Source organism: Seriola aureovittata, chromosome 9 (genome assembly GCF_021018895.1).
Source record: "Seriola aureovittata isolate HTS-2021-v1 ecotype China chromosome 9, ASM2101889v1, whole genome shotgun sequence".
In the NCBI taxonomy this organism is placed as follows: domain Eukaryota; kingdom Metazoa; phylum Chordata; class Actinopteri; order Carangiformes; family Carangidae; genus Seriola; species Seriola aureovittata.
Genome location: NC_079372.1, coordinates 8,976,316 through 9,002,681, shown reverse-complemented (window position 1 = coordinate 9,002,681; position 26,366 = coordinate 8,976,316). Strand labels below are relative to the sequence as shown.

The following is a 26,366-nucleotide window of genomic DNA, read 5'->3' as shown; positions in this document are numbered from 1 at the left end:
GGAGAGTGTGGGAGGGGGGGGATAACGGGAGGTCTTTGGGGAGGTTCGGAAAGGAAAGAGGTGATATTGATGTGGCAAAGAGACGGGGGGTGGGATGGGATGTGTTGAGGAGGGTGAGGATAAGGGGTCAGCAAACCATCCAAGGGCAGCGCAGGCAGGTCTTCTCTCTTCTCTTCACAACCAAACCTGAGAACATGTGGTCGATCACCCTAAACCATCAAATTTAATTCACCTTGATACTCGCATCTGTCTCGTGCACCTGTTTATCTCTTTACACAAACCATTCTGATGACTGAACGTCATTTAGCATCTTGTGCACATCACACATTTGGCTGGATAACATTGCACTTCATGCTGTTTTCCACTGAGAGCACTTTACACCAAACACAATTTAAAGAGAAATCATTTACTGTTCAGTGAGAGAGTGTCTGCCATTTTATAGTCTAGCCTGAACGTCTAGTGAGACTTAAAATTATCCCACAATGCAACATAATATGTAGTGAGTAATTAGGAGATTAGTAGTCATTAATCAAGTGCCAACAATCATCATTCACAGTTAAGGCAGGATTACCAACTGGGCAAAGCAGACAACTGCCCCAGGGCACCATGAGCAACCCCAAGGCCCCGAAAGCTTCAGGCCGTGCCAGTGCCAGGTTAACCAAAATTTTGTTTGGAAATGCTAAAGCACTGAAGAAACAATATTATCTACGAGATTAATCCAATGGCTGTGTCTTGAAGAGGGTCCCTGTGCCAGAGTCTAGTTCTGTTCCGTGGTACAGGGACTATACAGCACAGAGAGTAGGAGGAATAGGGGTTGATAGTGGTCCCCTAGCAGGTTAAACTCACCATGTCCATTGGCCTTTTTCATTGAAAACATATTGAAATGTCACGCTAGGAAAAGCTGAATGATGGCTGAATTCCATTTAGCTGCTTTAGCTTCAGGGTCCTGGTGTTGCACATGCAGCCTCACGGTCACAGCTTACTGGGACATTGTTAGCTATTGTTAATTTTACCAAGAACTCCTGTTTCTGCTTTTGACAAGTCAGAAGGTCTGCTGTGAAACATGTCTAGTATGCCTATTATTGACACAAAAGTGGCCCAGTTTTATTTGTGGTACCGGACGGGCATAGCTGACCTAAAGCAGCGTATTTTGCCAAATTACACACTGCAGGAGCAAATCTAGAGGGGTTCAGTTCTGGAAATAACAACACAAGAGCTGAATCAGACGGTTTTAGAATAGATGTTACATCATCGTTACATTGTGTTAACTAGCATTAAAAACTTTTTTTAAAAATTAAAAAGCGGGCACCGGGCACCTTAGTTTTTCCAACACGAGCTGTATCCTTGTAACTTACCCTGTTTGTTACACTTCCAACAACAACAACAATAGGCAGGCAGGCTGACAGACAGACAACAAACATTAAAACTGTTGATATAAAATAAAGCATGATACTGCACCCACAGGGCCCATTCAATTCAGTTCAATTCAATTTTATTTATATAGCACTGAATCATAACAGAAGTTATCTCAGGGCACTTTTCATACAGAGCAGGCCTAGAACATACTCTTTATGATATTATAATGTAATATTATAATAATATTTCTTTGGTCAAATTTAGAAACTAATAGTGTTTGAAAGTTTGGAGTAAATTTGACTAAGTCTGTATGAAACCAAAGCACACCTGTGCCAAGGCTGAACAAGAAAACCAGTAAATATATTTTTTGTTTTTGTAGTTTTTTAATCTGCATGCATCTGGATCAACGTACACATAGTGGTATATGATCACTGCTTTGAGGTAAATGATGGTGCGCCACTAGTCAATTAGTTTGTTTATTTACTTGAATATCACTATATATATATATATATATATATATATATATATATATATATATATATATATACATATATACATACACACACTGTCCTATCTATGCCTATAAATAATGAATTAAGATCGTTTCAGTTTTGGTGAAATTTTACAGATATAGTGCTACTACAATAAGCACAGTTAAAGTTGTGGGATGGCTTTGGCAGGATAATATTATGTGTATAGAATATTTTTTTGGCATAATTTTTCATAAAGAGGTGTGGGGGCTTTGAAACATGTCTCTATCAAGTAAAATCAATACATATTGCAGGATGTCGAGTATTACTGTAGAAAAATGTAGCGTAATGACCGCAAGCAACATTCCTCCCTCTGTTGCTCTTCACGTACCTCCATCCTCTCCCCCACACCCTCAATTTCCAGCTCTCCCTCCCTCTTTCCTTTCCTTCTCTCTTCTCATCCCTACTCCCTCCTTCATGCTGTCTCTCTCTGTCTCTTTCTCTCTCACTCACACACACACACACACACATACACACACACACACACACACACACACGCACACACACACACACACACACACACCACACTCTCCCTTTCTTCAGCCTTCTCGCAGTCCAGATGGCCTAGCTGCCCCCACACTCACTCCCCCACATACACTCACTCCATGCACTCCACCCCACTCCTCCTCTCCCCCTACAGGAACAGCACTCCCTTTAGAGGAATAGCACCCCCCCCCCTTCCCAAAAAACACTACCACTACCAATGTGCTCATGCTCACGTTCACAATGTATACACATACCTCCCCGCACATGCTCTTCAACACATCTCTACTGTCCCTCCACAGACCACAGGCTTATATACGCCCACTCAGATACACACTGACACAGAAGATCTCGTTCACAATTCTCCTCTTCTGCAGCACGTCTGATGGGAGTGAAGTAGGAAGGCTGGTATTGTAGGTGCGATATATGGCGCTGTGAGACGTGGTCAGTGATTTTGTTGTTGCCCCCCCACTACCTCCACCTCCACCTCGCAGCTGATTACATGATGAGGGACTTGCATTAAGAGGAATGCCGTGAAACCTATCACGAGTGTAAACCTACCTGTGTGTAGACACAATGGCTCAAGCACAAACATGCCTACATACGCTTGTGTTGACTTATCTTTATAATTAGCTCGGGGGGGGGGGGGCATAGAGCAGCAGAGAACAACAGAGAGATGGTGTCAGGGCAGAGAGAGGATCAGAGAAAGGGAGAGGTGTGACTACTACAGTGTGAGGGAAGAGGACTATTGTTGGAGCGTGTGCGTGTGTTCATTGGCCAGGGAATAAAGGAGAAAGAGGGGAGAGTTGGTGTAAGAGCGGAGTGTTTTCGAGTGTGTGGTGGTGGTGGTGGTGGTTGGTGGTGGTGGTGACGTGAGGGGGTGTAGGCCAGGGGAGGAGGGTGTGGTTAACGGTTATAGCGCTCACAGGAAGCCATGAGGCAGGGAAAGGGGAAGTGAACCACCCCCACACTGTTCCAAGGCCGTGGCGGCACTCTCCTCGGGGCTGGAACTAAATGACCTCAGCTCACACCACACCTTTTAACCCTGTAACACACACACACACACACACACACACACACACACACACACACACACACACACACACACACACACATGATGGTGTATGGTCACTTGTTCACATAAACAGTAGTTGACCATCATGTACCTACTTGTCATTCATCAATGCTGCACCGGCTGCTGCGACAACACCTCATTTAATCATTATACTGTCGTAGCAAAACACTCAGCTGTTTCCCTCAGTATTCTTCCATCCTGTGTTTTTATGTTCATCTTACAGACAAATATTATTATAACAAGGGTGCTGATGATGTGCCATGTTTTAGCCCTGTTGCTATGAATCCCACGATCTTTACATTAATGCCAGTTGTTTTCTAAATCACATCACGAGTTTATAGATCGACTGTCCTCCTACACTATGCACACATTTACACAGTATGAAACTAACAGTTTGAGACTCATCTGTCAGAGCCTTGAGAATTGCTTGAAACAGGTAATGTGTCTTAATCAACTATCTGTTGCTGTTATTTGTTGTTAAAGTAAAAGTTTTTAAAGTCTCCTCGCAGTTAATTGCTTTTTATTGCATATCGCTTCTGCATTGTAGAGTTGTTAGCCGGCTGCTAAAAAAGTCTAAATGAGAAAACTAAATATGGAAACATGGAATGAGTAATGTGAAATTTCTTGCTGCTTAGACTCATATCTTATAGTCCATCACAATACATCAGTAACATAACAGTAACATAAAATTAAAGATGATTAAATATTGACTGTGATTAATGAACTATCTCGAGCAATTTTAATATTTCTAGATATTGATTTTCATACTGTTGGAGCCACAGTGCCTGGAAATCAAAAAGTCAGTTGAAAAAAAAAAAACATGTAAAATTTTAATATGAGAGGAGTAAAATTTGCAAAATCACTGGCACGTTTCTTCAAATTAGGAAATTCTCCGAAACATGACAATTTTATAAGGAGGGATCTTAAAGCAAGAAATTATTTGATAGTTTGTTTTACTTTTAAAGCAGCAACAATTTGACAGGAACATGATGAAATTTAATTCTTCACATGAACTCAAAAACCTTTCCTTTTCTTGCGTGACATGAGCTGACCTGAACTTCCTCGCTTTAGCCTCAGACTGTATGCTGTAAGCCAGCCACCTCGGCTCACATTTGGCCGCCATGATCTGGCTTTTCAGTCCACACACATGTTCATTCAACTCATTCATACTCGGCCAACTGACCCCAGGCGACGTGGCTCAAACCCTTCAACCCTGGTCGGCTGACTCGCAAATGAAAGAAACAACCAAAAAGCTGTGAGGGCAACAAAGGTTAAAGCTAGGAGAGCTATGAACACACACACACACACACACACACCCACACCCACACCCACACCCACACACACACACAATCAGCGCACAAACACACAACTTATTACAATAACAAAAAGATGATTATGATTCTGATTATATTTTTTAAAAACATTTATTATTAATTGAAATAAACAAGGTAGAACATGGCAACATATCGCAAAAAACAAACGTGTTCCCTTCTCAAGCCATAAGATAAAAGTCAGCGTGTAATAAATATCAGAGTGAGAGTTCACCGATATGACCCTGGTCATCCCAGTTGCACATAATGTTACCTTGGTGACCTGGTTTAATCTCTCCACAGAGAGCTGGATCCCAATCTGACCCTTAACCCCAATGAAAGAAAGGTCAAAGAGGTCACACACTCCTCTGGTCCATTTTCTACATGACCATTTTCATCTGAAAGGGCATTAGTAAAATCAGTTTTCATGGCAACATCCTTTTCATGTTAACTGTAACAAAGTCATCCTGATACAATCACTGCAAATCAGACTAAAGATATTGTGAGTTTTCGGTGGCATGCAGGGAAACAACAATAACAGTGAATGCAACATTCCATTGTCCTTTATATATTGGCAGGGGTGTGACAGGGTGCACCTGCTGTCTCTTCACTAGAGTAAAACACAGACTTTGTGAAGGGAAGTTGCTAACGTAAAGACCTATAAGCTAAAGGGGAAAAAAACCTATTATAGGCCAATATAACCACCAAAGGAACATTTATAGTGCACAATGAAACCAGAAGCACACGTCGTACAACTCTGCAACAGCTTACATCCATTGACTTTTTAAGACCACATCAATGTTTATACCCTCTCTAAAAATCATGAGATGCCTCATTTCTAATCCAATCTTTGCAGGAAAAAATGTCCAGTGCTCTGTTCGACAGAAAACAGCAAAAATGTCAGAGAAGCCAGAGTGTATTGAGAAGTTCCATTTATTTTACATGCTGATAGATAGTTAGTGGAAAATAGAACTCTAAACTATCATACTAAATATAAAATGCATTTGAAAAGACCTGCTGTATCTATCAAGGTTCTCCTATTTCATTTTTGCACTTCATATTATACCTGTGATTTTTAGATTGAATTACATATTAATCTCAGTGAGAGGTCAGAATGTAAAAAGATATTGCATTTTCTCCTTTCAACGGGGTACGCACACACACCGACGTTCAGAATTCACCAGAAATTACTTTTTAAAAGCAAATTTTCAAAAATGTCCTTCCCTCAGCTGAATGCCTGCAGCTCCATTTCTTTATAAAAATAATTTTCATGGAATTTATGATTTATTAAACAGTTCAGAGAACAAGGAACAAAAAAGATGTGATGTAACAGCTGGTGAATCAATGAAAAGCTTCTAGAAAAGCCTTTCGGAGAATAAAAAGAAACTGCAAGTGCTTCATGTGTACAAGATTAGAGCTGCGGAGAATGCTACGATGCATCTGTGAGGAATTTCTCTTAAGAAAGAGAATATATATAAGGTATACTTTAAACAATTATTTCCCTGTGAGTGCGCCAAACACACTAGTAATCATTTTATTTTATATTATTATATTATATTTTATAGTTATATTTTCATGTATCACTGGTTTTATTCCCTTAAGATCGGTTTTATTCAAGATGATTCAATAAAGGCTGATTGATATGTTACATGTTTCAAACTGGCAAAAATAATTGATCAAATTCAAAACTCTGATTTCTTATTTCTTATCGTTTTTGGATTTTGGGCACTTACTGTAAAATCTAGAACAGAAATCCTGTTGCACACATAAAAATCTAGAAGCCAGTGAACAGTACAACGTGCTTCCTGAAACCAAATCAAATCTGCAGTAAATGTGCAGTAAAGGCGCGCATTCAAAACCCTCATTTTTAATTTATTTAAAAAGTTGACTATTGTTGTAATGGTTGCTAATAAAGCAACAAAAAATTATAATAATTGTGTAGCTTATTATATTTGCTTACGTGCTCATATATTTTACACTAATATTTAATATATATGATATATAATATATGAAAACAACTTCTTAACCTGCCCAGTTTAGATTATTAGGCATGTGCGACCTTCTCTATAATCTAAAACAACGTGATTATTAACAGAAATCAGCAACTATTCATGTATTCATGAGTCCTGCAAACGTCAAATAAGAACATCAGAACTGATGAACAGCTTCAAACCAAACATCAGTCTTACATCACTGACAACAGTAATACTTTGTCTCAGTGTTTTAAAATACACATCACATTTTAACTCTGGCAGGTGTGTGCTAAACAGCGTGGAAGCATCATGTGAGGCAACCTTCAATAAGTCTATTTTATATAATTTCCAATAAGGAAGTAGCCATTGTTGAGGACATGAAAACAGAATTACTGAGAGGCGATTCAGGCGATTTAGCTGAGATTAAAATCAAAATTATCAAAGTAATTTCCACAAGCAGCAGTGGTGTCTGGTTAGTGTTCACATTGCTCCCTCTACTGGTAACCAGGCAGAGCTCTGTTAGAGGACACTGATGCGCTCTGTATCTGAACATTAAAAACAACAGTTGCGTGTGAGGAGAAGAGACCCGCTCAAAGGTGCTTTATTTTGAAAATTGCTATTTAGAAAGACTTAATTCAGTATTGAAGAGAGGAACCAGAAATGTGTATTTTCACAATAAAATCAGGACAATTTCAGCCATCAATTACACAACTGATGAAATACAGAAAAACTAAACTGTATGTACTTGCTGTCTGTGTGATCAGCAGCTAATTTAAACCTTGCTGTCTGAATATCAGACATATTATTACCACAGACTACCACAGTCCGGGCAGTTTTTGGGGGCTTTTTGGTGTTCCGCCTCACAGGCTGCTGAGGTGAGTTAGCGTTTCATGGGCTGACGAACCTGAGATTGAGCCTGAAATCACCATTCTCAGGTTGGACAGTCCTAGAAAGAACTACTCAAGAGTTAAAGTGGGACTGGGTCTCCTCCTCAGGCCGTTCCATGAGCCTCAGTGTGCATTGACCAGACAGAGCGCCACTGTTTGACAAAAATGAAATGAAAAACAGTTTAAAATGAATGTAAAATATATCGATCTTAGCTTAATTTTAGTGCAGATGTGTTTACACATCTGCAAATGTGCAAATTCATGGTAATACGCTGGTAGGGTGTTTTTCTTTTCTGCATAATAATAATCAAATAAATACTTTGTGATTAAATGGTCAGACTGTATTGGTCACCAACAGTGCTGATCACCATAATCCGAAGGCTGATTAATTTAAATGTAAGGGACTATTGCTTTGTTGTTAAGTTATTTAATAAATAAAAGTATAAATTAAAACAATGCAGCATCCCTGAAATAATTTAGATTGGGTTCCGCAAGCATCATCGTGAGGATTTTGGCGCGAGGAGCAACAGCCATGAATCCAGTGAGGATGAAATTGAGAAACTACACTTTATAAAATAACTCCCACTGATTTAAGTAACACCAGTGATTTGATCTATTCTGATAATATAATCTCAATAGATTTTAATGTTTATAGGAGGATACGCATACTGTGTTCACTGTGAAATATCATTATATATATATATATATATATATATATATATATATATATATAAAAGAAATAATTGCAAACTCCAGCAGCCACAGTTAAATGCATTTAAACAACATATCTGGATTAGTTTTCTTCAGAGAACTAAGAGCACAGTACAAAAAGTTTAACACCACATCTGGCTCGGTGTTGTGAGCTAACCTGCAGTGAAACCACTCGAGGAACAATTATTCAGCCAATGAAGCTTCGTGCACAAACTGCATCGCACATTAAAAACATCTAAATCACCCTGGCCTGACTTTATGAAGACTCTTAGTCTCTTAGGATTCTTACTCTCATGATAAACTATGCAAATGGTGAGCGCAGGAGAACACATACACACGCACACGCACACAGAAAGAGAGAGTGAAAGGAGAAGGAGGGAGAGAAAAGACGACTATACTTTACCCAGTTTAACAACCCTCTTCACATGATTCAGAAATACTTCACCGTCTGAATAATTCATCCTTAACTATCTGCATTAAGCCACTGTGCTGCGCCGGTCTCCTTCACATTTACAATCCAGACACACTCACTTCCAGATAGCACATTAACCAAACAAATAACAACCATAACAACATAGTGACTTTGCATGTCTCCTCAACAATCATTACAATAAAGGAAGATTGTTACAAGTTTTCTGAAGTCTCCTCTTTAAGAGCTTTCAAAGTCTCCTCAGCATACTCCTTACCCACATGGCAGGCAGACCCTCTGAATCCTCAGACCCCGCCAAGGCAGACGGGGACGGGGGGGGGACGGGGGGGGTAAAAAAAAAGAAAAAGAAAATAAAAAATCTTAAGACATCTTCATCATGTAAAATCAAGAGCAACAGAAGGCTAACAGAAAGAGAGAAGAGCAACCTGGAGGCAAGCTGGTGACATGAGTATGAAAAAGAAACACAGGTCGCTGAGTTATAACGGCCGCTCCTGCAGTCTTTACCAAGCTGTGACCTCATCATGCTCTGTACTACCAATGGGGATGCAACTAACTCACACACACACACACACTTGCTGACACACACAGACACACCACCTTCCTGTTTGTCAGTGCTGGTGGTAAACTTTCCACTGACATCTCCATACAAGAGACTATGCTATGAAGTTATCATGCATTTTATCATGAGAAATAAAATAGATCTGAACTGACTATAGAAAAGTGTATTTTGGCAAATGTCACCATGAAGTGGAAGACAATAAGCTTATATTTGTGTGTGTGTGTGTGTGTGTGTGTGTGTGTGTGTTTGTGGAGGGAGTACTACAATTGCTGTGATAAAAATAAAGACATGGCAAACTTTTCAACTTATTGCAAATTAAAACCGATCTGACACATTAAATGAACTCATTACGACATTTTAATCAAATCTCCGCCATTTTAACTTTTGCAGTAAAAATTAGACCGTTTCAAATCAAAGACAGCTGCACATTTTACACTGATAAACTAGAGCAGTACAAGAATAAAAATGCTGCTGCTGAGCTTCCTGATATTCTTAGCTCTTGCATGTCTTTTGACTGTCCTTCTCACGGCTTCTCTTTCAGAAAAAAAAAAAAAAAAGATGCCTCTTGTGGGTCAATATCTGCCTAATCGGCTGCTGGTTTGTAATTGTCCATCAGCCTCATCAAATGTGTGTCAATCATACTTTACTGTGGCTGATGTCTTGACAGCTGTCAGAGCGATAATTATGGAAAGTGATGGAAGATGTCAAGGTTACTTTCCATGAGAAGAGGACAACCACAATATCCTTCCTGTTCATTTTCAAAGTGTAGGTAATGTGTCATTCTGTCATGAAGTGTTTGATAAAGGCAAAAATATGCAACTCATGTACATCTCACCATGTTATTCACACATGGCGAGAATTGTGCTTTATATTCTTTGAGGTGCATTTTAATAACCCAGACTGAAGTATATTCTTAAATGGGTTGTTACTGTGACTGAAATACGACCTTTGTTCAACTTGGGTGAGCTGGCTGAACACAGATGACATGGTATGCATCCTAAAGTGTGTATTTGACATAAATGAAATATTGCACTAGAAGAAATTTAAAAGCTCTATTGCACTTTTATTAAATATATTTTTTTTAAAAACAAAAAACATGCAGCAGAAGAGTTAAACAGCACACAGTCAAACACTGAGGCTACAAACTCGGTCAATGGATTTTCAGTGACTTGCTAACGGTTGTATTTAGCACATACTTTACAGTAGCAGTTGATTCAAAGGGAGGATTATGGTGAACTAACAGTAGTAGCGGTAACCATTGATAATGTATTAAGTTGCACATTTTCATTTTTTCTCTAGAAAGCAAAAGAGCAATTACAACTCTTAAGAAATGTAAATCCGAATAAATATGGTACACTGATAATTGCTTGTAAATGTGTAGAAGAGAACATCATATTCATGTACTCAAAAGGGGAGTCACTACATGATGATAGCAAAATGCAAAGCGCACTTTCTATGCAGCGCTCTCCTTCTGACGTCTCATTGCATCATTTGTGATGAGCACGTGGATGACTATTGTAGAATGCGACCATACTGTTGAAATTATCCTTCAGACCAAGGCAATAATAAACAGGCACTCACTTTAACAAACAGATCTCATTTGTTTCCAATACTGACAGTGTAAAAAGATTAGGCACTAACAGGACACTTTTTCACTTGTTCTGAGTTCATATGTATCCACCATTCAGCAGGCTCTTTTTTTCCTAAAACAAAAAAGAAACAAACCCATCTACGGCATGATAAAAGAGGCATAAATCAGGACGTGTGGGACTGAAATAAACATTTAGTCTGTGTTTGTTAAATGCAGATGACCCAGTTTCATAGCAGTAAAAAGATGTACTACTTGCCTCTTCACTGGTCAAGTCTATCCATAGTATAAAATATGTAAATGAAGGACATACTGCATAAATACACACCACAAGTGCATACTTTTAGCTGTATAATGAAAAACAATTTTCAACATCCTTTTCTACTGGTTAGGTCAGCATCCAGAGAGAAGGAAAAGGCTGAACCAGAGAGCTAAAAAAAAAAAAAGAAAAAGAAAAAAAAGACAGATACACCTACACATTTTCCGATTGAATGGTCCTTCAGAAAGTGCTCATGGCAATGGAAGTTGAGCAACCATGAGTTCATGTTCTGATTTTTGAAAGTTGTGAAGAAGGTATGTGATAAAAATAACCTTACAAGCTTGATTTTTCTTTTTTTTTTGTACAGCACGTGCAAATTTACATTCAGTTGTGTCGTACGCAGCACACGGCTTAAGGCTAGATATATCTTTTCAAAACCAACATGTCTGCAAATTTCGATACAGAGATTCTCACAATTTAAAAGCCAAAATAAAACATTAGGCCTTCATAACTTACTGATCATAGAAAAATATTTCAACATCACTTTCCACAAGAGTATTTACACAAGATTAAATAATTTAATTAAAAATTTCACAAAGGTGGCTGTATATTAACAACGTTTGTCCTGTTCAGTTTATTTTTCAGGGCACCATTGTTTGGCTCTTGAAGGATAAATTTTATAGCCTGACAGAAGCATAGTTAGTGCACTGCCAATAATTTCATCAGTAACTGGGCTCATCCAGCTCTTCATCGCTCCAGTCAGGGGGTGCATCTGTTCCAAAGTACCGATCCCCAAAGTTTCCTACAAGGACGACAAACGTAATAACATCAGTTAAATCTGTACAAATCAGAAATGACATTGTGTAAACGTCAAGCACATCGCATGAAAAAAAATATTGTGAATATATTGCAACAAGAAGCATTTCTTACATTCCATTAGTCTTATATACTCTCTTCTTTTTCCCCGGCATTACTCACCTATGCCAGGTATGATGTGGAAGAGATCATTGACCTTCTTGTCAACAGCTGTGGTGATGATTTTGACCTGTGGAAATGCGTAGGCCACTGAATGGATTCCCATTTCAGCCATTAGCAAAGACACCAGTAGGATCTTGTCCTCCTGAACGTCATGGTCCTGAATATGAAACATGACCGTAAAAAATTGTATAATGCAGTTCACTGCAGGCAACATGGATTTGTGAACAGCCAGGCGCACCCACCAGCAGGACTCGTACAGCCATCATGGCAGCAGCTCCCGTGGACACAGTACAGTCCATCAGAATCACATGATCTTCGCTGATGTCTTTCGGTAGACGCAGGTAATGGAGCTGTTTAGAGACAGGATGTGGGTTAATACTAAAATGTGAAATACAGGACCATTATATCCTATATCCTGTAGCTATATTGTAGGTGGCATGATACAGAAACCCCCTAACCTGACAAATTCCTGTAAAGGACATGAAGACAAACAAAAATAAACTACAGGACCAGGCCACACAACAAGAAACTCAATGTGAGACATTATTAAAGAATGTGTAATATGTGAATAAGCACATATTTTTTTTGAAAGTTGCCATATTTGGCATATTTCAAGTATATGTCACATAATGGCAAAATGTTCTAAACAGTTCAACATCAGAATGTGCTACAGTTTTTAAATTCTCTCATTCATAAGAGACATGTCAATTTTGTACCTCCGGTTCTCCTGTGTCCTGGTTGGTCTGGATGAGGATCTTGCCAATGCGGACGTCTTTGCAGACGGCCCTAAGAGCCGGCTCCATGGTCTCCCCGGCTCGCAGGATGGACACGCCTGTGATCTAAAGAAAAACAAAGAAAAGAAAAAAAAAATTAATGGAGGTTAATTGCATCAGTTTAGGTGGAGACAAACTCTTTAAAAAAAAAAATAAATGGAGTTCACTCACCCTCTTCCCATGGAAAGTCCTGCCTTCATAATCCTCTCCTTGGGGGGTCTGGACTACGTGGACCTGAGATAATATTAAACATCATAACAGTGTGAACACAGTGCTGGTCACAGCACTGCACTGTACTCTAGAAGTCAGGGAAATACTTTGTGACCATCTACAGTGAATTGCACTCTGTTGGTCACGTGGGTGCAGACTTTCAGTCACCTGTGTCTTATGGTGAAGGTATGAAAACTTTCCGTTGTGGTAACTTGACAAGTTTCCTGGCCACAGGCCAGTATGTACATGTCTATCTGATTCTCTCTTCAGAAAATACAAGCACTGACTCTTTTTCCATCGATCTTTATCTTTCAATATTTTCTTCATCCCAAGGCTATATATTGTTCTGTATCTCACTCTTTGATGTATCTTGTCAGTATCTGTCTATCCATCAGTTGTCTCACACTTTCTTTCTTTTACATGTCTCCATCTACACCGAGGTATCTTATCATTCAGAGTCAATGTCCTGAATACAAAGGATTACAGAACCTTCATGTAGTGCTATGAATTAATTAACAGTGTATCTTAGTGTTTGGCACCTGTGAGGGGAGGAAGGAGAGCGCTCGCTCAATCAACAGACGCATCAACCTCTTTGAGTAGAAGATGAACTCATCGCGGCTGGTTTCCTTATTTCTAAATATGGTGATTAGAAAAAGAAACACAGAAGATTTACACTGGTGTCAGCAGCTGTACTCTACACATTTTTTAAATGAAAACAGATATTCTTGTTAATGTAACAAAACAGATTTCTTAGCTTTTACCTGATGATGGTGTGCATACCCTTGACCTGGGGTGTGCTGTCCAAAACGCTGAGGGTCTGGGGTAGGGGTTGGGCCTGGTGTGCAGATGCAAGAGCTGCCCTGTAACCACGGCAACAAATAGTAGAGTGGGGGTGGCATAGGGTGAGAGGAGCAGGAAGAGGGAAGATGGACAGAAACATAAACAATAAACATGAATACAAGTGCAATTAACACTCTGCATGCGCGTGTACCGAATGTGCAAATTTACAAACAAGCACAAACAAGCAGAAAACACACACACACACACACACACACACACACACACACACACACACACACACACACACACACACACACACACACACAATCAGCGCGTGAGTAAATACATGCACAAATCATTTTTCAGGAAGTAGTTAGAGCAAAGTTGATAATAGTAGTGTGTAACCACTGGAAAAGACAGACACACAAAACTGCAAAGCACACAGTGCCAGTGTTGAGTATTTCAGTGGAAAATTACAACAACACAGAGACCATGATAATGGAAAAGAACATTAAGTATTAAAAATGAGCTATTTTTAAAATTAACATAATATATACAGATTTGAAATAAAGGAAAATTTCACTGCATGGCGTAAATAAATATGCATGACTGTTATTTTCCATGACAGGTCTCTACTACATGTAATAACACCCCAGTCTTCCACACATATTTGAATATCTAGTTAGCCTAGGTCTACCCTGGGTTCTAGATGAACACACTGTTACAAATACTCAGTGATACAGTCTTTTTGACACTACGATCTCCACAATGTCACTGCGATACATGTTAGCCAGATGCAAAGAAAAGAGAAGTCATAGCAAATCTGCTCACATATCCCAGCGAAGTTTCCTCTATGGGGAGAATTTTTTTTGACGAAACACAACAACAGTCACAAAAGAGGAGACACAGAGAGATGAGAAACAACAGATAAGAGGAGGAAAAATGAGAGGAGACACAACATCAGGTGGATGAAGGGATGAAGGATTATCTCTCACAGTGAAAAGTGTGACAGCTGAGACTTTTAAAAATGTCTCTGAAATACGCTTACCACTGAGGTAAACATCCATTTTAAATAAAATAGTATTTACTGGTTATCACTATATTTGTCATGATACTGAGAAGAGAGGATGTAACAGGCTTCGTGCTTTAAAAGTGCTTTACGAATACTATGGTTAAAGAGAGCAAAATCAAGTTTTAGATCAGATTTGTATATCTATACATGTGCATCCATTGTGTGTACGTGTGGGAGGTGCACCAGCTACTGTGCCGCTGTCACTCTTTCACCATGTAGAACAGAAAAGGTTGGTATTTCAGCTCACAGGCCCCAGCACATCCTGTGTCTAAAGACAGACACCAAGCTCACTTCCGCTCTCTCTCTGTCTCAGATACTGTGGCCGACATTCAATGGAAAAACTCAGCGCTTTGTAGTAGGGTATTGGAAACTTTCTCTGTGGCTGAGGTATGTGATAGTCAACAATAGCTGTAGCAAGAGTTTCCTCTCTCTCTCACTTTCTGGTATTGTCACTCTCTCTCTTATTCTTGTTGCTGCTGAAAGGAGGGGTCAGTGACTTGACTCAGTGGTATATTTTTAGACACAGAAGGCAGGAAGAGTGTGAGGTGTCATTTCTCTAAAAAGGTAGAGAGAGGGAAAACCAACGTCTTTACATTAAATGCTGGCTGCACCACATCACTTCCAAACTTTTGATCTAAGTTCCAAAATGTTGACTGCAGGTTTCATGCAGTTTCTATATGTATTCCATGCTGATGTGGACTAAATCTTTACAATATTTTGGCACAGTCTCATCACTGATCCTTAATGAGCCATGTTTGGTTTACAGATACAGAACAAGAGTGCCGCCTGCCGATGTGCCATGGCAGCCAGCAGGTCAGTGAAAGGTAGAAGTTGGTTTTGCTGGCCTCTTTTTCTCTCCCTCCATGTAAAAAGCTGGAGTTGTTGGGGAACTGGGCAGATGGCGAGGAAGAGAATGATAGACAGGATAAAGGCCACTCTACCTGACGCTGAGCTCGCGCTGTGAGCCATTGAAGGATTTGGGGTGGGGGGATATGGGGTGGGGTGGGGGTGGGGGTGAGAGAGTAGTCCATCAGCAGCATGTGTGTTACTGTGTGTGTATAGTGGGGAGGAAACAAAGCAAAGTGCACTGTGGCACAAAGTGCTCCCCATGGGCAAAAATGTGCCTTTGGTGACAATTAGTAGGCTACATGTTGCACATCAAATCAAAAGGCCATGCAATAAATTGATTTATTTATACTATATTTCATTCATAATTTATCAGACTGGAGCTGCAAATGTGTGAAAACTGTAAATGACTCTCATTCATCAGGTATAAGATTCACCTAACTCTATCCCGAATGCATAGTTAAAAAGGATATATTCAAATTCACATGTGCAGTATATTATTGAACAGTTGGACTTCAGTTGTATTTGAAAGTTACAATGGAGAAGGACAAAATCCTTAGAGTAACCAGTTGTCTGAAAATGTAATCAATTACCAAAGTGTAAAAAAACAATAGATCTGCCAAACATTAGGAACCTGTAAAGGCTATGTCCTGAAAGTCCTATAAGTGAAAATATAAAGCTTTGGCTCAAGTATAGACTCTGTGTCAGATTACCTTTAGGACTGTAGCTGTACTAAGGAGCAACTAAATAGTCCTCATTTGTAAATTAGGACCCCATTAAGACATGTAAGCAAGAGTGAAGACTTTATACTTGCTGTTACTTTGTTAAACTGCACCATATAAGCAAAAAACATGTGTCTGGCTGATATTTCACTGATTTTATTCCCCGAAACCAATATAAATAATTACAGTTAACAATTGTTATCAAAATATTTTACAGAATAGGCCCGGGGCAATCATGCACAATCATTCTCCACTAAAATCTGTGCAATGCATTTTCTATCCACTAGAGGGAGTGATGGAGCTTGTAAATACTGACTAAAAAAATACAGGGCTGGTTGCAACTACATGACTCTGAGTGCAGATCATCCCTACACCTGCTCCTGACAGTAAGACAACATGAGTCAAACACCAAACAAAAAACATAATAACACCAGGAAGTAAGAATGAGGGGCCATAATGCTCTACTAATCTGTGTTTGTCACATTAAACTGGAGTGTATGTAGGTCTGTGAGTGTGTCCTCACTTACCTCCTCCAGCTGACTGTGGACATGCTGCACGATCAAGTCAATGGCCACCATGTTGCCACCACCTGACAGAAACAAAACAAAACAAAACAAAACAAAACAAAACAAAACAGAAAACAACAGTTGCATTATGTTAAGTTGCAATCATGGAAGTTTGAAAACATACAATGACTGAATTAATTTTGTTAAACAGCAGTAAACTAGAAAAAAATTGTAACTAAATTCCAAACACAACACACTTGAATGAAGTAGCTGTACTACTGCACTGTATAGTGAAATTAAAGACCTAGTAGTATGATAAACGTACTACTTGTAAAATCTAACCACTATGTACAGTACATAAATATGTGTGTGAGTGTTTACGCACCACGTGGCACCACAATATCAGCCAGGCGCATGGTGGGCTCAATGTACTGCTCGAACGCTGGCTTGACAAACTTGTTGTATTGTTTGATGACTCCCTCAATTTCTCGTCCCCTCTCAGAAATGTCCCTCCTCAACCGGCGCACCAGCCGGATGTCCGAGTCTGTGTCCACAAAAAGCTTCATGTCCAGCAACTGACAGGAGTACATGCAACAGAGACATAAAGCTTTTTAACATTTCACACAAAGAAATTTTTTATTTACATTTAAATCAGGGATTGTACATTTAAAAGACATTCAAAGCTTGTTTTTGCATAGACAATACTAGCTGCACGCTTGACCACGTGCACAGATAACAATAAATCTGACACCAGCAACTTCCAGTGACCAGCTGACCATGTTAGGAGACAATAACTTCGCCTCACCTGCAAGAGCTCTTTATCTGCAAAGGCCATGATTCCCTCAAAGATGATAACACTGGCTCCATATACAGTTTTCTGTGGTGGGCACACGTGTATTTAGTATTACAGTACAACGTACATAGAAACAACAGACAACAGTACGTGAACCTAAAGACATTAAACACCTTAGTATATTGCAACAATCATTATGATCAACCATAACTGACAGGTTCCACTGATGAAAGAATATTAAAATGTAGTCAATGGACATTAAAATATAAAAACAAGTAGAGAGAAATCACAATTGAAGGAGATTTGCCAGTGACCATCTGTAGCAGCAGATTTGTGATGTGACTCTAAACCTCTAGTGAGGGACAGTAAAACCCTCTTAGGTAATCGAGAAACTGAGATTATATGCAGTAACTTATTAATTTACAAAGTGCATTACCATATGTTTGAATGTGTGCTTTCAACCTTACCCACTCCTTATGTCTCCCATGAGTTGTAAAATCATACACCGGGATTTTCACACTCTTTCCCTTTTTGAGTTTGCGCAGGATATGTTTCAGCAAATCAAAGTCGAAAGCATCAGGGTGGTCAAAGTTATAGTCATTACTGGCAGCCAGAATCTGTTCCTCTGGGGTCAGGACCTAAGGACAACAACCGCAACAATTTTGGAATAACTTTACAGCAACCATGGCCTTTGCTTAGACACACATATTAACATTAGCATATCAAGAACCACAAAAGACTGATGAAACATTTCATAAATGTGTTATAATAAAACAATCATACATACTCAAATAATGGTTTGCTACATAAATCACATAAGCTTATGTAAAAACACTTAAAGACACAGATCACGGTTCAAGAGCAGTTGAAGTTAGGAGACCTAAATTTAGGAGAACATCATGCGCCACTGTGACGTCTGTACCAGGTGGTGTGTGTGTGTGTGTGTGTGTGTGTGTGTGTGTGTGCACGTGCGTGCGTGTGTGCCCTTAGGGTAGTCGAGCATTAAAACCCCAGACCTGGTATGTGGCAGTTTCAGAACAGCAACACTCCCTTCTCAAGTTAACTGATTACACACTTAATATGATAAACCAGTGTAACAAGCTCTCAGGGGGCTGCGAGCAAACATGAGGCAACCCTTCTTCTTTCCAACACAAGAACAGAAACTATGGATTTAAAAAGAGACAAATTCCATATGAAATGTTTTGGATGCCGACCTATGGTAATGCAGTGTGCAAACTGGCACTTGCTGAGGGCTTAAGTACCACTGGTCACTGGTAGATCCCTCCTACTCTGAACAGTCTGAATCGCCGCCGTCAGATTGTGACAGGATTACATAACAAGAGAGTGGGTGGAGGCATAGAGGGGCATGAATGACGGCTCTTGCTTGATTGCTCTCCCCCACTCTTTTTTTTTCTCCCCAATTCACTCAACACTGTGGCTTTCTTTCGACTCATCTGCTTCTAATATTTTATCCTTTCTGTCTCCTTTCTCGTCGCTGACTCATCTTATCCTCATTTTCCCTCTGGAATTCAAAGTGAATCCTATTTTCTTTCTTTACTCTGTCTTTTGCACTCAGTCTCACTCTTTCCTACCCTTCCTTCAGGCCACTGGGGGAGTTAGTAGTCATACAAGACACAGATGAAGCAATCATGAAAGATTTTGAAAGTTATTTCTTACACTCATCTGATGTCAAGACTAGACTTTAACCTCTAGAGTCTAAAAGCATTTGGAATGATGTAAAGACATGCACAGACATGTCAAAATTCAGACAGGTGTAGGGCTGCGTGCAAATTGCACAGACCATCAAGACATACCACACATACTACACACATGCACACCTTGTAGAAAGAGTCCATGGAGAGTAGTACAACCCATGGAACATCTAGAGCTTCAATGATTTTCCTGGCTACGGTTGTCTTTCCTGAAGCGCTGCCCCCACACAGACCTGTGACAGAGTATTGACATAAAAACATTACGTAATGTGTGCATTCATGTTTAATTGCAAAAGCGTAATTTTTATTTTTCTGGTGGGAACGTACTAGCGCTAGCTTGGCAGGACACCCTGTTATGTGCATGTTGAAGTTGCTTCAGGCAACTATTTGCATGCATAGAGGCAGGTAGAAACAGAGACTGTGGCTTTCTTTGAGACAAACATTCCCATTAACAGGTGAAGGTATTTTCAGAAACTCCTATTCTCTTGCACAAAACACACTCCAATTTCCAACACCTCTCAGTAGCAAAGCAGAGTCACATTTAACTCATTCAAAATATCAATAATGACACTGAATGAGCTTGTCAATATCCATTAGCAGGATATAAAGTGCCTATTTCTGTAAAAGACACCTCTTTATCTGCTTATACACAAGTCAGTTAACTTTGTTTCCAACAGATAAATATTCCTGTAACAAACTGATACTCAATTCCTTAGATTTAGACTTGGTACTTGATCTAGTCCAGGGATACTTTTTCCTTCAGGTTTGAAAGCTCACTCTTAAAAAGATGTATTGGCACTGTAAGTTTATTTGTATTCTGGTGTATGACACTGAAAAATATATAGAACATACATAATAATAATAATTCAACAACATAGAAGGAAAAAAGTGTTGTCAGTGTTGTGACATTGTGTTGGTCATATCTTTTCCAGGTCTCCTACCAATGACGAAGGCCTCTTTGGACTGTGTTCCATGTTCGTTGTACCAGGGTGGGCGTCCAGCGGTGTAGATGGTTCGCTTGGAGGTGCGTAGGAGAGGAGGCTCAGACTTACACTGGCTAGTGGTTCTTTTCCTGGGTGACAGGCCTGTGCTTACTGAGGGGAGAAGCCGATCCAGTGATCCCTCACCATCTCCACTGTAAAGCAACAAACGCACACATAGAGCACACATCACTGACTGGAGAAAAGAAATAAACATTTATTTGTTTATTTTTTTGCCTTTTGTTGGTTTACATTTTAAAGACTGGACTTGCATATAACTCTGTATACCTTTAAAAGAAAGCAATTTCTTGTCAGTTTCTTTTTGTCAAGGCTTAAGCTAAAGCACCATCATTATGAGCAACTATATCTTCATTAGTGACACTAATGACACTAATTTAGTGTCATTGTGTAAAAAGTCGCATTTGAACAGTGGTGTTAAACAGGTAACAACGCACAAATGTATTTAATAGGATCATCAAGATCAACATGATCATCTTTAGTAAAAGAAAAGCTCCTCCGTGTTAAAGCTCCCAGCTAGACTGTTTGATTGTCCTTTCAGTAAGTGATGCATGTTTGCCAAACACGCACAGACAGACGTCAGTTTGGATGTATAACTGTGGGATCGAAATCAAATGGACTTTAAAGAAAGGTTAACCAGTTAACTGACATTGAACAAGACTAGACTAGACAAGACAAGACCAGACAAGACTGCAAGTGTTGCGTTACCCCGTCATAGGTTAATGTTATTTTCTACACTTCCAACTGTTGATTTCAGTATTGTAGAGTATAACTGCCTCAGGTACCAAAATACACTATATGTTGATGAATATGATCTTTTCTGCAGTTGTGCATCCACTATGCTGAGGGTGTTGTCAGTGAAGACAATCGTAATGATGTGTTATCACAGGTCCACATTAACAAATGACAACAAGCTCATTCAAAACAGGTATGAGGCTGAGTGAATTTGCATAGACTATTCTAATCAAACATGATTTTCATTCTGCATGATGCAATAACAATACTGATGACCAAATTTCTACTGTATGAGGTTTGTGCAATACTTAATGCAATTGTCTTGTATATCAACACCGAAAGAATTGCAAGTGCAGACTTTTGTAATGGCTTTTCAACTTTTTAACAGTATAGTTACTAATTGGTCCACCCAGAGACCATGAGTTCAGTTTAGTGACATTACAAGAGGGATGTGAAGAAGAATGCACATTAACATTCAGTCAATGGTTGTGGCTAATCATGATTCAGAGCAGAGAACAACATTATAAAGAACTGGTCAACCACATTGCTGAATAAACCATCTGGAACTCAACTTCCTCAGGAAAACACTCACTTAAAAAAAGGCTCTCTCTGAAAATTTGTGAAAAAAGTGTTCTCTTAAAAACACTCTCTTAAAAAGGCTGGTCTAACCAAGTCTGAGGCATCTGTGGTGCATTATCTATACAAAATGTTATCGTCCATAGAAAAAAATTCTTGCATCTCATCGATGAAGCAATCACTTTTAATTCACTGATGTTGCAAATATTAAGTTGCACAAGGAATATCACCAAGAAGCATCACCAAAACAAATGCTGCCTTAGTTGTATTACAAACACACGTTTCTCTGAGTGATAAGGCTCACCAGGTAACGGTAGCTAGCAACACTTACTTTAGTATCCGAGATATCCACACTTCACCCAATGAGGACTGTAAAAATCCAGATGCCATAACTATAGGAGGCTGTGTATGAGAGCAGTCAAAGATGTTCCTCTGTATATTTCTTTGTTTTGCAGTCAACCCTTGGCTCACACATCTTTTTATAGGCCATACACCTCCCCAGGTGTCAGGAGGTTGGAAGTGAAGCAAACAAGAGAGGGCAAAGATTTATCTTATCACACCAGGGTTACCTGAACTTGTATGGAGCAAGGGAGTGAACTGAAACTGAGAGAGGACATCGACCACAGATGAGGCATAGCACACTCCAGCATAGCACACCCCAACTGGGTTATCAGTTAAAACCAAACCAGGGTGCCATAAAAGATAAGCCTAGTTTATTATGCTGAATCATGCCCTTGTTCACTGGTTACAGTAACAGTGCACGGTGCTCCTAAACATTACATTACATACGCTGATCTATAAATGCACCATTGTGAAAAGCAAAGGTTGACATGAGGTCATAGTGCAGGGTACCTGAGGCCAGACTATAAGATTCTTATAGAGCAGACATGGGGACCATCTAAGCCCTACACTCAGCAGTGATCAAGGACAGTAATAGTTGTAAATAACACACAGGGTCAAACACTATCTTACACTATGTGCTGCTTCTTTTTCCCCTCCTTAGAAAAACCCTGTTAAAGACTGTTTGGCTATGCGGAGCGTGACATAAATGCAGTTGCTAGGTTTTAATTACAATTTGGATTGTATTGTTAATTTGTGCAACAGAATTGTTAAAATGATAATATGATATGATCAGATCATCGCATAATGATTCCACTTAAACTTTGGGAGTCAGCACAAAAGCACTATTGCAGTCGCTCACATCAAACTGGTGCTAATAACTGACAGATGCAAACTTTCCCAAAGCATGTCAACAATAACCTTATGACTATACTCAAGAGAGCTAAAAGACTGGAGTTGTCACTCCTGTTTATCCAGATTTTGAAGAGAGAAGCTCAGACACTTAAATTCACTCGGCAGAACACTCAATCGTTTAGTACACCTAATGATACTAGAATTGAAGGAAAAAGACATAATATATAGATAAATACACTTACCTGCCATCAGATGTGAGAGTCCAACAGCCAGATATTCTAGCTCCTGAGTAAGTCGGTAGATAGCTCATGCCTTGAGACAATATAATTACGGCTTCCACTTTGTGTACTCTGCGAGTTTTATCTTGATCTTATATTTTTGCCTTAGTGTATATACACACTCAAGCACAATAAAGCAGTAAACAGCATTGCACTCTGGTACAACACATCCAGAGAGATAGAGGGAGGGCAATATAAAGGGGAGTCAACTTTGATAAGAAACAAAACTTTAAACATCTGTTTAGCTTTCTGTTTCTTCCATTCAGTGGAGCAGTAGAGAGACAGAGGGAGAAGGCACTTCAGCTTGGTAGACAGAGCGCATTCGAAGTGAAACTACAGCACAGCTTTTCCCTCCTCTTTCACTTGCTCTTCCCTCCTCCCCTCATTCGTCCAGCCAACAAATGTAAGAGGATAACCTACCCTCCAGATTATGTTCATTAGGTGGTATTAATAGCATCAGGTTAGAGCTAGACCTTCCCACTCCTGGCACACACACACGTACGCATACACATAAACACACACATACACATGCCAAGCTTGGGTCATCTGTCTTTGACAGTTAGTGTCGCAACATGTGGCTGGAGGTGAAAGAGGAACCAGAAGGGAGCGACAGAGACACGAAAAAATAAACTGGGGAAAAAAGAAAAAGTGTGAAAAAAACAGTAGGAATAGACAAACATACTGCATTTATATTCCTCTGTTATTGATGCAGTTGACCGAATTCACAACAGAGATGCTTCAGGCTGTGTTGGGGAGGTGAAGAGAAGGAGAAATGGAGAGGGGAGAGAGGGAGAAGGCGACAGAGGGAAAGGGGAGGCGATGTGCTTTTTTCCCTGCAGGGACTCGCCATGTCTCTGTGTACCTTACACCAGAGTCTGGAGACGTCAGCACAACAGCACAACAGCACACACACACACACACACACACACACACACACACACACACACACACACACACACACACACACACACACACAAAAACTTCACCCACAGGGAATAAACAGCATGATGAAACCCAACACTACCTCTACTGCTCTATCAGCTGACAGTCTGCGGAATAGCCCTGGGCACATACAGTACAACGAACAAACACACATGCGCAGATACATGCATGCACGCACGCACACGCGCGCGCGCGCACACACACACACACACACACACACACACACACACACACACACACACTCCTCCTGGGCCACAACTTGTAGAGACAAACAAATCATTGTACTCAGAGATCAGGGGAGACGGACTAATTCTTTTCCAGTGCAACAAAAACAAATCCTAGGACTGCACAGGCCACAGTTTAAGAACCTTACTGCTTAGAGAAGACACGATTTAAACCAACATTTAGAGAGTTTCCAAATATTTAGATTTTGGACTTGACAAGACACCATTTCTGCTGCTTCCTTGTTATGGATAAACATGAGGGAATTCAATATTTTTCTCTAAACGTCACGGTAGTTTTGGGACTTTGGGACTGCAGTCAGAAGGCAGCTGCTAAACAAGAAAGCCACATGGAAACAAGAAGCCTGAACTAGTTGCTATGCCAAACATTCAGCTATCCCCCTATAGCTACAGAGACTCACAGCAGAGTTATGGGCCCCCAGCGGTAGTAAAACTTCATTAAAAATAATACTGAGTGTACTACAATACTAAAAACTATTGTGAGAGAAATATTAAAACTATTTATTAAGCACATCATATACTGTGGAACAAACTCTTATGACTCATTTAAATTTCAATAATTTAATAATTAAAGAAAATCAATGTCTAAAGTGAAAAATGGAAGTCACATTTCACAGAAGCCATGAAGGTGTAACATCTTTCAACATGACCCAAATTCCAAATGTATATTCTAATCTGTTTCAGAAACTAGGACAGACTTATGTAAGTAGGCATATATATTCTGTACATAAGGTGGACTATATAACTGAAATCCTTGTCCAATACAGTGCAATTCAATATCATAAACCTGCAGCTGAATCTTATACTGTTTAATTTAAATGTAATTCACCTGTTAATTTTTGAGGTCAGGGTTATTTCCCACTTTTTGCAGTAATCAATCCGACATATTTATGTCAACAATGCCTTACCAGGTTAAATGTGACCATATGAGTATAACTTACATGCTTGTGATACGGTTTAATAAACAGGAATAAACCCTCAGTGGATTGGCTAATGCAGTAACACCCTCTTGTGGCTCAGTAAGGTACCAGGTTGTAGGCTGGTTTTATTGTAGGTGGATACAGAAAGCTGACTAATTGGACGAATGACAGCATGACATGTGTATGCAAATTCACCTACAGTGTTAGTCACCTAATTCAAATATGATTATTACCTGTAGCCCTTATATTGCCTTTGAGATGATTGGTCTGTCGGACATAGCACGTACTCATGCTGCAGTGCCAGCGCAAAAACACATGCCATGTTTCTCTCATATGCTAAATGAAAGCTGCCTCTTGCTTCACCTACTTTGTGTTATTCAGCTTTAACCGTCACGTTGCAGTTACCGCACACGTTAAGGCACATTAGCATATTTTCCATATAATGCTAGCTGCGTGTTTTTGAATATTCTTGTGCTTTCCTACTTTGAGAGGATGACAGAGAAGTTATGTTAGGTGGGTTCCTCGTGTAAAATATGACAACTGTTATAACCAAGTGAGAGAGTGGACAAAACGACGGGCTGAGAGTATTTCATGACAGTTAACATGACATCTACAAACTAACAATTACACTGTGCGTCACGTTACTTGTATGTAAGTTACAGTGACTGTACCCATTCAGGCACACAATGTGACAGCTCGATTTTCCTTAAAATATTTAATTCAACTGCCAGTGGACGTTTTTTAAAAAGTCGCCCTATAATCGTTATGTCGTTTCAAACTTTTCTGAATAAAACCCACAAGTCCTGACTGTATTACCTGTTCGATACAGAGGGAGTTTTCTCTTCGTTCTCCATCTTAGAGGGCCTGTCTTCCCTGCTAACGTCAGACATGCTTCTCTCTGTTGTTGAAGATTGGTGTTGAGAGTACA

At 39.6% G+C, this 26,366-nt stretch overlaps 1 protein-coding gene across 5 annotated transcripts; it reads right to left on the bottom strand.

Moving 5' to 3' along the window:
- Positions 1-10,352: 10,352 nt before the first annotated feature.
- On the bottom strand, positions 10,353-26,366 carry uckl1b (uridine-cytidine kinase 1-like 1b). 5 transcript variants are annotated; one of them, XM_056384959.1, is made up of 15 exons: positions 26,255-26,366; positions 20,495-20,688; positions 19,680-19,786; positions 18,309-18,479; positions 17,854-17,925; positions 17,434-17,623; positions 17,070-17,131; positions 15,916-15,932; positions 13,884-13,982; positions 13,662-13,755; positions 13,084-13,146; positions 12,856-12,978; positions 12,382-12,489; positions 12,140-12,296; positions 10,353-11,963 (listed from the first exon to the last, which is right to left on the bottom strand). In XM_056384959.1, the coding sequence occupies exons 1-15, from the start codon at positions 26,326-26,328 to the stop codon at positions 11,884-11,886; spliced, it is 1,611 nt and encodes a 536-aa protein (XP_056240934.1). In that variant the 5' UTR covers positions 26,329-26,366; the 3' UTR covers positions 10,353-11,883. The 5 variants fall into 5 exon arrangements, with proteins under 5 accessions (XP_056240934.1, XP_056240933.1, XP_056240935.1 ...); XM_056384958.1 differs by lacking the exon at positions 15,916-15,932 and adding an exon at positions 14,734-14,753; XM_056384960.1 differs by lacking the exons at positions 15,916-15,932; positions 26,255-26,366 and adding exons at positions 14,734-14,753; positions 23,299-24,224.